At 43.4% G+C, this 12019-nt stretch overlaps 1 protein-coding gene across 1 annotated transcript in view; it reads left to right on the top strand.

Moving 5' to 3' along the window:
* The first annotated feature begins 1645 nt into the window (after window positions 1-1645).
* Window positions 1646-12019, top strand: part of erf (Ets2 repressor factor) — a 32382-nt gene continuing 22008 nt past the window's right edge. The window contains 1 exon segment of the mRNA XM_069719128.1: window positions 1646-2018. Coding sequence (XP_069575229.1) covers window positions 1997-2018 — 22 coding nt within the window. The 5' untranslated portion in view covers window positions 1646-1996.

The raw sequence follows: 12019 nt of genomic DNA, 5'->3' as shown, positions 1-12019 counted from the left end.
AGACAATGGCTCACTCTGAAAAGAATGAGTGTATTTATGTTGATCGTCTCAGCGTTACTTATTATCTCCAGCCTCTTTTGCCACCTGTTTACAAATCACGTACACAACAGAAGTTGAATGATTATTCTATTTGACAAACGACCTTAAATCAATATTAATTGGCTATTGGAAAAGTCTATTAATAGTTGAAGTTATTCTTAAGCAAAAAAAAAAGAAGCATTTTGACAGGTTTTTTTTTTTAGTCTTCACTGAATTAAAACTGACTGTCTGTTACTTTGGGGTTGTTGATTGAACAAAACTATTTCCATTAGTGAAACTTTGATGGGTAATTTCTAACATTTCAGGACATGTCTTCCAGGCGAAAAAGTTATCTTCAAATCAAAAATCAAATCACAAATCAAAATGTATGGGTGTGACGACTGATACTAACACTGGACAACACAATTATAACAGTTTTTGTTTCAGACACTAAATGAAGTTCTCATAGTCCTTTTTTTTTACACAAAAATTACACGTGTTTTTTTTTTAATCATTTTTCTATCAGGCATGGTTTTATATTAAAGAGTATTTAATACCTATTCATAAATAAGGCTAATAAAAAAAACATTACACTGTCAGCACGTGTACAAACTTACTAAAAGGTACTAGTGTACAATTTTTGGAGCATCCAACTTTGGTGTCCTGCAATAAAGCAGATTACTAAAAAGGTTTGTTTGTTTTTGTGTAAATGAAAACAAATAAACCTGTTATATTTCAGTGGAAGCTAGCTTTTGTAGTTCCCAATGCACGTTTGATGCTTTTATAATCCTCTGTTGTTGATCAGTTGTGGTTGTTTGCGTCCTGATGCTAAATGCAAAAATGTTCCATCTCAGTTAAAACTGACAATCAATTGTGTTGTTGCGTATGATTAATCATCCACGGGCCATTACAAATACAGTATATGACTTATTAAAATTAACCCTCGATGGAGCTTTTAGCGCCCACGAAATCCTAAAACATCTTCCAAAACTCACTTGGTTGATCGTTAAAGGGAAAATAGTTTTAAAAAACAACAACAACAACAACAATAAAAAAAAAAAACCCACATAGACGATCTTTGGTAAGATGTGGGCGTTAAGTTCCTCTCTCCCTCCCTCCGTGGGTCAGCGTGGGCGGCCCCGTGTGGCAGGAGGAGAGCGAAACACGACACCCCGCCAGAGGAAGGGGAGGGGGGGGCTGAGAGAACACGAAGTCTCCGAGCGAGTGGAAAAAGAAAAAGTCTGAGCCGGAGAAAGAGAGGGACGGAGAAAGAGCAGAGTTGGCTCCGGTACTTTTGTTCCTTTCTGAAAGCGCCGCTGTTTTTTGACCGTCGGTGAGGAGGATGATGATGATGAAGATGATGAAGATGATGATGATGATGATGTGGAGGACGAGTCGACCATGCGACACCGTTGCAACAAACGGGACGAACATTTAGACTCGCCGCATTCCGTTGCTCCAGCACCGAACAACGGCACCGCGACTCCTCCAAACTTTGACCTGCGCCATTCAGACCCGGACGGCTGGATTTCCCCTCCGGAGGGAGACTTCCCGCACCGACGAGCTCCGCGTTACAAAACAAAACGCTCCGGCACTAAAGTTTTGTAATTTTTTTTTTTTTTTTCTGTTTTTTTTTTTTAACATTTTTTTTTTTTTTTTGAGCAAACGCTGATGTGTCGTGATAAAAAGCAAAAAAAAAAAACATCCACGCGAAGTTAGCGGGCAGGTTTTCAACTTAATTTTTATTTTTTAAATAACTAACTAACTAACTAACTAAAGTCCGAGCTCGTCGTCGGGCAGGTTGTCTCCGACGAGCCGCTCGTGAGAACAACACCGGAGGGAGGAGCGGGGTGTCGCGGCTAACTTCACGAGCTAACTCGGCTAAAAAAGAAAAAAAGAGAAAAGCGAACCAACGTCTAAAGTTACGAGGCGACGGGAAAGTGAGCGAAGCAGCGCGGCGAAGACGACGACGACGAAGATGAAAACCCCGGCAGACTCGGGTAAGTTGACGGCCGCACTCGTGAAATGAACTTTTTTTTTTTTTTTTTTTTTTTTTTAATTTCTTTTAATTTCTTTTTCTTTCTTTCTTTTCTTTCTTTCTTCTTTCTCCTTTCGGACGCTCGCTGTTGTTCTTCCGATGAAAACAACAGCGAGCGTAGCTTCGGCGGCTAGCTGGCTAGCACGCTAACAAACTCTCCGCTCCGGGGGGAAAGTGGGACAAAATTATGGCGCTGAAGCGGATCCGGACTCTCTTGTTATTGTTTCGGCGACACGAGAAAGTCGGTCCCACTCGCGTACCGTGGTGGGTGTTTTTTTTTTCCAGCTAATGTGAAGCGAAGGGAACCACAGATTACTTTTTTTTTTTTTTTTTTTTTTTATAACATTATATTTCGACGACATTTAAGTTTAAAACTGAAACTGAGCGTTTTACAGTGAAAGCCGGAGCCGTGGTGAGCAGTCAGGGGTCGGGGGCCGAGGTGCGACTGTAACGGGGAGATAGATGTTGGTGCTCCCGTGCGGGATGACTCAAATTTAGTGAAACAATTTGAAATTATAACGCCACGCATCATTAAATCCACACGCAACAACTGGCGGTGTGAGTGCTGGATGGTAGTAACGCACCCACACTGTCCCTGCGGCCCCTCATCTGAGAACAAAAACAAAAGTACAGCGAAGATATAAAGGATATATTTCATTGTTTTTCCCTGAAAGACACCGTAGAAGGATCCTCTGACAAAGTGGTTGCTGCGGAAAAATGGAGCATCGTGTTAAAATCCATGTGCTTTTGAAGCTTAATAAAGTTGGAGGTTTTATGTGCAGGTCCGGGGATCAAGGCCAGGTTAGATTCACTTAAATGTGAAGTTTATTCAGCTTTTAACAGATTTGTATTCACAAGGAAGTGATTATAGAGCAAACAAAGTTGACGTTTTGACTTATTTTAAGATGAAGCCAACCCACATTTCCTTTTATCACCTACATCAAAGTCTAAAGACAGAAAGCAGCTACATGATTGGATTGAAGGTTTTTTTTTTTTTTGGGGGGGGGGCTTCAATGCCACTGCAGTTGATAAGTTTGGGGGGGGGGTGGTGTTGTGGTTTGCTGAGGTGGTTAAAACACTCTCTGTTAGTACACTGCTGTGGACTCTTAAGAATAAATCAGGAAACATATTTTCATCTCTTTGTTTACAAAGTATTACGTCCTGTTTGCTTCCTGTTAAGCCCTTTGTAAGTAAACCTGTTTGACCCTTGACACACGAGAACCGCAGCCAAGTGGTTCCAGTGTAGTCGACAGCCTCGCTGGGAAATTAAATGGGAGTTAAACCCCAGAAATCTCAGCCCCCTGCTTTTTATTTTTTTTAAATTTTTTTTTATAAATTCCACTCATTTTTTGGTTTCAATGAAATGATTATGATTTTCCAGACTTAGGTTATGATTTCTCCTCCATTGTGCATTTAGGTGCTCTTAAATTCAGTTTAGTCAGAAGTGCTTTGTGGTGAACTCGGGCAGGCAGAGATCCAGTACCCATAATGGATGTTTCAGAAGGGAAAGCCTCGCCACAACACAACATCATAATTAGAAATACGACTTTTAGATCTCTGTGCAGCCTGAGATAACTTTTTATATCACAAAACAGTCGTGGATAACCTAAACACGAGCAAACATTTGCACTGGATCTCTTCTCTGTAGCTATATGGGTGTAATAGTGAGGAAATAAAGTGCTGAACTAAGTTTGAATGACCATATTTAGTGGTTAAGGACATATTAAACAAGCTTTTTCAATCAATTCTACTTCGCTGATTTACACCAGACCCTGAACTACATTTTTTTTTTTTTTTTTGTCTGTGGGTCACAAACATTCAATTCAACGTTTTTTAACTGGAGGACACTGTTGGAGAAATTAAGTTTAATGAGATTGTGAATATGCAAAAGTGACCACTTTATTTCCAGAGCACCACTCGTGCAGCTTATTTCAAACTTCTGAACGATGTATTCTCTCCTAATGACTCCCATTATCTAGAGGATCACATTAGTTAGGTTATTTTGCATTAAACTGCCTTGTGTTTTTTGTGCCATGCAGCAGAAGATGGCACATGGGTTTAATTCACTATGAATTCCTTTTAGGTTTGTTTGTGCTTTTTCGTTTACAGATTGGAGTTCACGCTGTTTTTTGGTGTGACGGCTCAGCTTTTAGTTGAAAGCCAACTTGGTTTCTAAGTTTTCAGCGGTTCCTGTTTTTCAGTCTTTACCGTGTGATTCATACAAACTTCCTTTAGTTTCTAGGAATTCAAGTAAAGCAGCTTTTTTTTTCTTTCTTTGCGCTGGTGCGTCACGGCTCTAAATGAAGCCGTGTATCTTCAGCAGTGACATAAGTATATGACAAGGAGACCCATGCTAATATTAAAGGGCCCATTTAGGAACCCTGATCTGTATCCACATGCAATGTATATATATATATATATATATATGGGTCAAGCTCCACGCTCTTCCTATCAGGAAGTCTGAAGTCTGGCCTCACCAGCACCAGCTCCAATTTTCCGCTTGTGTTACTCCTTATATCAACAACGAGCCACATGTGAGACTTCACAGCTGTAGACAGCCAGGACCAGCAAGCCTGCACACTTTGTTACTGTGTGTGTGTGTGTGTGTGTGTGTGTGTGTGTGTGTGTGTGTGTGTGTGTGTGTGTGTGTGTGTGTGTGTGTGTGTGTGTGGGGAGTGAAAGGAGCCATACATGAGCAATTAGCTAGTGTTAAGTCTGGTAAGGGCAAGGCTGCTGTTTATGACCGTGAGCTTTATTTATGTGTTTGTGAGTGTAAATGTGTGTGTGTGTGTGTGTGTGTGTGTGTGTGTGTGTGTGTGTGTGTGTGTGTGTGTGTGTGTGTGTGTGTGTGTGTGTGTGTGTGTGTGTGTGTGTGTGTTCATGCACACATAGCATGCAAAGTGTGTGCCCATATGTCTGTCACTGTGCGGTCTTACCTGACATTGATGTGGTCACAACAAAGTGAGTGTTTGACTTTTACCAGCGAGACCAAATTGCCCTTGAGGAAGACCATTTGGTTGCGGGCAGTTGACTCAGCCCTTTGTAATTACAGGAAGAACAACGAGACGTCTTTATGCATATTCAAATAGCTCTAATAACACTGGTTAGACCAAAGCTAATGAACCGCAAGCTCATTTTGTTAAAAAGTGATGCCCCTTGGTTTCCTTCGGGAAGGACGCTGTCTCACCATTATACTGAATTATACCGTTGGCAGCGGAGACGGCGCAATTACGCTACAAGTCGAGGCCAAAGTTGGGAAAGTTTGTAGAGCCGTGTGGTTGTTCAGGTTTTGTTTAAGGACACTCTGTCTCTGGGTGATTTAGTGGAGATGCAGTCATGGGCGCTTTGTCTGCTGCAGTGTGAAAAAAATAAAAGTAAAAAATGAATCGCTGGTGATACCTGCAATTATTTGATCATATATTATAAGTGGGGAACCCCTCGTGTTTCCAGACGGGGAAAGTCGGAGCATTTGATATATTTGTGGGCCAAGTCGAGGATATCAGGGAATGTTTTGTTTGTTTGCATGTTTACATTTTAGTTGCCATTTATCAAAATATATCATTTTCCACATATGTAGCTATAATGTTAGCGAGTTATTGTCAATATGTATGTTTGGTAGCATTAGCGGTCACTGACACAAAATATAGCTTATGAGGTTGCGAGCTCATTACTGTTATTGCCACTGCAACTTTGCTCTCAGGTCTCTCCAATAGACATTGAATGATGCCATAGCCCCCCCCCCCTTTAAAAAAAAAAAAACAAAAAAAAAACAAGCCCTCAAAGCTGGTGTGTCTCACAGGATGTACATTTTCCCTGTTTTTTTTTTCCGCCCATTATGTGGTTACCGTGAGTGATCAGGTCGACTCAAAGGTCTGACCCGATCACATCCCTGATTACTACTGAGCCGAGCCCGGGCAAGCAGACCCTGGAAAAAACGACAGCAGAGTGACGTCAGCATTTCTCTGGCGTGCAGTCGAGTGGCAGCCCAGGTCAGCGCTGCAGCGAGCATCTCGTTCAGTTACAGCGGGGGCCCTCTTTTCCTGGAAGTGTGTATGCACAGTGGCTTTGGTGACCCGTGCGAAGTGCAGAGAGCAGACAACAGGTTGCTCGAGTCGGGACATGCTGGCCAAACAAACACCCAAAGCCTCACGCACAGGAAAGCCCGGCAGTCCCGTCGGGGAGATGGGCGTTGATAGACGTCCATTATTGAGCTGTGATGCTTTTTAAAAAAAAAAAATTCTCAGCAGGCACATGTGGACTTTTTAGTTGGGTTTTTTTTAGTTTTTTTTTTTTTTTTTTTAAATTTGCCTACGGGCACTATAGTGGTTGTTGTAGCTGCAAGGTAAATGTTAAAAGCATAATCCATCCTCTTGTGCTGTGAAACCATTAGGAATCATCAATTTGTAATGTTGCTGCACGGCAGTTGCTTTTGACAAACTGCGGTAATTTCCACTTTTTGTACACACTCGACGTGAAGTGGACCCGCTTCATCTGCCCCGACTGCAATTAGTACGATGCCCAGGTGAGGTTTTTAACAGCGCCCATAGACTGTGCTTGAACCTGTAAAATGCAGCTGTGGGCTGCACACGTCGATGGAAAAGCAATAACAATAAAGAAAAAGTTTTTCCGGTGGAGATTAAATAAGCTGTTCTGCCTGCAGTGTATCACGGGCCTGCTGTGTGTTACGGGAGATGTCGTTGTCTCTGTCTCCTCAGTGATGAGTTCTTCTGTGTGATCGTCAAAACATCTGTTGAAAATGTGTTTGAAAGAAAGCTTCTGCTCCATGATTGAGAGGCTGACACCAAAACCTGACATTTATCTTGATATCTTGTATAGCTCAGTCCGTTTTTTTTTATTGTCAGACGCTATTGTTGCACTAAAAGAATTCTTGAAGTGATGCCACAGAGTCTGCACTCGGCCAGATATTCGCAGGGAATAATAAAACGAAATGCGTCAACAACCACCAATACCTGTTTTTTTCAGACACTTTTTTTTTTTTTTTTTGAGCTTCACACTTCAGTCTTCCTCAGCCTGAGCTCAGGAAACCTAGTGGAAGAACCCTGTGAGGCCAAACATTTATCTGAGCACTAACTTTCCATTTAACTTCACTATTAGGAATCCAGCTTTGGAGCCGTCAATAAGCAGAAACACAAGCCCGACTTGGACAAGGTGCAGGCCTCTTCTTTATCTGTGCACTGTCGTTCGTAAAGTGCAGACAGAATGACTTTTTTTTTTTTTTTTTACTCCAAAGAATGTGCTCATCATCTCTAACTATCTCCCTCAGTGGGCCTGTAGGCTCAGTATCAGTAAGTATTTATGATTGAGCGAATCTGTGTCGGCTCCTTGACAGCTGCAACCCCCCCCCCCCCACACACACACACACACACACCAGAGCAGATGAAAGGGCGGACCAGGTCAAGTGGAACCAACGTACTCGCTCCGCTGGGCAGATAAGGAAGAGTTCTGCAGGAGGACAGATATCTCCGAAACACCTGACAGGATACGTGGTTTCCGGCTTCGCTGTTGAGTCTCTCGCACGAAGTTTGATCATTACAGCTGTACAAAATGCACATAAACCTCAAGGATTTATCGTGTCATCCTTCTGAGTACCTTGATAAAATGCAGACTGTTATTTGTACACCGTTCGTCCTTGGAGCTCCTTCTGGAGGTTTTTGAATCAAACCAAGGCTGAGAAAGACACAAGGTGTAGAGGTAGACTTGTGTATTGTCTGTGGCTGTTTCTTTGGCTGGAGGTGTGGAGATTGTTATGGCTATCGTCTGTGCTTTGTGCAGACCGAGAACGGGATGGAAGGGTTGCCTTGGTTTGGTTTTAGGTGGCCTTTATGGCCCTCTACACACTGCAGAAAGGAGAAGGGCACCGACTAGGTGTGGTCTCTCTAATACCGCCCACGTTACCAGTGCTGGCGGTCAAGTCGTTACAACCAAGTTGGTGTTGGAGCAAAGAATATCCACCTAATGCCATCTGTTTTTTTGAGGGAGTCTGCTTTTAACAAAGAAGAGTGGCGAGAGGTAGCCTGCCAGGAAATTAGAGTGACCTACAGTGGGTGGCAACATCTGTTAAGTGTACAATAAAATAGGAGCATTGGCATGCCGTAAAGTCCCAACTGTGGCATTCGTTGGCAATACATCGCAATAGCAGTGGAAATTTGGCTAATTTAGAAGCCAGTTGTACAATGATGCAAAATGAATCGGAGACATTTTCTCCCAGAGAGACCACCTCGAGAGCCACTGAGGGAAAATCCTGCCAGCAGGTTGCAGTGAGAAAGAGAAAAAAAGAGCTCAGTTTGGTTATGGTGGCTGTTTGAACGGGGCTGATCCAGTCCAGACCTTTCCGGCCGCGGTCCTTGTTGGCATCGCACGTGCATTTTTAGACCACACTGCTCGGTTGGACACGTTTAGATCATTTTTATTCATGTTCTCATAAATAAGTATTTCAAATCTCAATTTGCTGTCGGATGCCAACCTAAATCTCTAAATCTAAAGCAAAGGCCTGTTAAGAGTATGGCTAAAACCAAACTGTGGGAATATACAGTTTTGTGTGCGTCTCAGTTCTCTGTGGTGTCGGTGTTTCTGTGATGATTTGTGCTTTCGATCTGGACCTGAAACTTGAGCAGAGAAACGTCAGAATTTGTATGAAAGTTTTGGGGAAGTGAAAGAAGTCGCAGGAAGTCAAATCTGGTGAGTGCCAGCCCCAAAGTGCCATCAGGTCACAGTTAACCCGATGCACCATCTTCGGTCTCGTCTTATTCACAGACTTCACGCAGGGACCCGATTCCCTGACTGTCATGTAAACAAGGAATGCGGGTTCTGTAATCCGTGTGAATAATCAAAGGAACTCCGTCAGCGTAGCGAGATTCCAGCCAAAGAAGCGCGATTTCTTGAACATGAACAAGCGTAAAGGATTTTTTTTTTTTTTTTTTTTTTTTTTTTTTTACAAGAATGCGTGTGCTTGACAAAAAGACTGGCAGTGCTCTCTAGACCGAGAGGAGACGTCGTCACTCAGAAAAGTGTCCTTGTGTCCAAAGTAATTAAATCCAAAACAAAGACACATCTGACTGCAACTAGCAGTCTGACATATTTTCTGTGTATGAAAGGGACCTCCTGGTTTCTAAGCACTGCAGACGGAGAAGGATCTGCTTCAACAGCAGCAGTAACCCTGAACTCACACTTTATACCCACGACATGTCGGCATCGCAGGTATTTGATGACTTGTCATTCAATCCTGTGAGATCGATGATCGTGAGGACAAGTAGTAGCCATGAATCTTTTTTTTGTTTTGACGATGGTTTTTTTCTTCAATTATCATTCAAATTTGCAAAAAGTTGTCCAACAGTCAGTCAGAGCTCAGTGATGTTCCGGGTTATACAACAATTAACTGATGTCATGAACTACGGATATATTCACTACAGTTTTTTTTCAGTGGCGACTCGTTGAGTCTAGATTAATGAGATGAAACCAGCACGGTGACTTATGCCACATTTGAATTTTCTCGCAGCAACAGTTCAAATGCCTTTAAATGACACAATATACAGTTAAATTGCGTAATATTTAGGCTGGGTGAAGTCGAATGGAGCACGGGGAGGTTTTCGCGAGCAGTCGTTTGTTTAGTCTGGGACCATTAGTGTTAAGAAACCCTGTCGTGGTCTGCGGAGGAAGATGAGCAAGCTGGAGAACGAGGTGGCTTCAATCTTCCTCGGTTGTGTTCGCTCCACTTATCGGTCTGTTGGGAAGCCTGTGGCTTTCTCTCTCGCTCCCTTATGGCTGTCATAACTCGTCCTGGGAATCCGTGTGTGGTGTGTTTATGTTTGATGTGACTCCCTGTGCGCCACCGTCGCACACATAAAAAAATGTATGTTTGTGTTTGCGGAAGGCTACTTGCCTGAAAACTTTTATTTAAAAAAATAAAAATTTTGCACCCTCCCCACCCAACCACAGAAACACAAATACAGTGGACATACACACAGACATCTTCACCTTCTCACACACCCGCATTCAGACGAAAACAAGAGTTCAGCGAACCCTTTCTCTCCATAACAAATATGTACACGTTCATTTTCTTTTTCACACACACACACACACACACACACACACACACACACACACACACACACACACACACACACACACACACACACACACACACACACACACACACACACACACAATGTACAGCCAGCAGGCTGCCGCACATATTCTGTATCTGGGCAGATGAAAGCAGGAAGCGATCAATGAGCAGGCGAGGATGTGAAGACACCGGGTGCGGTTACAGGCTGCGTTACGATGGCATCTTTCCACTAGTTGGTCACATAACACCGACCGGTGGCCGGTTCCTGTGTTTGGTTGTAACTAACAAAGCCGTACAAAAAAATGTTAATGACTTTAGCCGCTCAGTCTGACCCAACAGCAGTGACGGAGCCAAACGCCGCTCTGCATTTCTAATCTACAATCCACCTTTTTGCGTTGCCAAGCGTAACAACATCATTTCAGCAGCCGAACGGGACTGAAAGGTTTGGACTTGTCTTGTTGGCTGCTTCAGAGGTAGCGACCATAAATTATATTAGTGATAAGAGTAACCCCGTTTGATCAGGTCAGCACCATCAGCGAGCCATAAACTTAAAGTTTGCCGTTTCTCCCCCGTCTGTCCTTTTTTTTCTTCATCACCCACAGCGCTCGAGCCGCGCTGACGCTCATCACCGACCTCCAGCTGCGGGCGTAATGGGTTTCGTGCACATACCGGTTTAGATGACGCGAATGAAACAAATATCCGAAATGAGAAAAGAATGCAGAACCGCTAACCGCTGAGTAACGTTATTACACGTTGGATTTATTAAGTAGAACTAGCCGTTTTGGTTCTCACTCATGTTACCCATTTGGTGTCCCTGCAGGTCGTTTGAAAAGCCCCGTGATGAATGAGTCGGGTCTCGCTTTTTATTGAGAGTCAGTTAGTCCCTCAGACACTCACTCACTCACTCATCTCGCTCACTCGCAGCATGCACACTTTATTAGGAGGGCCTCGGACCCCCCACGTGCCATGAAAATGGGGTGATATCTGTCTTGCATTAACACACACACACACACACACACACACACACACACACACACACACACACACTCTTTTAATTTTCTCACTGCAGCACGCGAGCGTGGCGTGCTCATTTGGGCTGCCATCTCCCTGCGGTGACGCCGTCGTGCCTCTGTCTTTAATGTTTTTTACACAGGGAGCGAGCCGCTCTGTCTAGAGACGGGAAGATCCAACTTTAATGCAATAGAGGAATTAAGACCGCGGCGACTGCCAATGAGGAAAGGCTGACTAACGCACCCAGACGTCACACATGTAGAAAGTCCCGTGCTGGCTGTTTAACATCTTGAGAATTTTCACGGGCGCACACTACATCCACAGCGAATTACTGTCAATGTGATTGTACTATAAGCCACAAGTGGAAGATAAACAATATGGGCCAGGACGGGTGAGTGGCAGGTCGAAAACCACAGCGATCTGGCAGCAACGCAATTCATGTTCGAGTTGAGAAGGAAAAAGGTTTCTTTCTGTTCGGCGACAACCTTGTGCGGTAGCACGCGGAGCCGACGGAGGCGTTTGGGATTTTACCAGGTGGCTGATATTCACCAGCAGTTTGACTTTGAGTCTCCAGAAACGACTTAATCAACAACGGCGAGAAACAAAAGGCTGAAAAACACGTTGGGGAATTAGACCTGATTCAAAGTACTTTCATTGAGGATTATCTGGACTATTGAAGAGCTCCAGTTTCCTGCACTTATCTGTACTTGATATTAAGCGGGCCGGGTGTCGATCATGAAATGACCAATCTGCAGTTAATACACAGACTTTTCTCGATGTCATTTTAAAAATCTGAGTCGAGTTGCATTCGTTCGGTCACAACTGGCTGCCGACTCTGGTTTTTTAATTTTTTTTTATTTTTATTG

Source organism: Brachyistius frenatus, unplaced genomic scaffold, assembly GCF_029030835.1.
Source record: "Brachyistius frenatus isolate BFR_SWC_R1_liver_20210118 unplaced genomic scaffold, ASM2903083v1 Contig_207, whole genome shotgun sequence".
Classification (NCBI taxonomy): Eukaryota; Metazoa; Chordata; class Actinopteri; family Embiotocidae; genus Brachyistius; species Brachyistius frenatus.
Note: the sequence above shows the minus strand (reverse complement) of the source record. Positions and strands in the feature narration are given on the sequence as shown.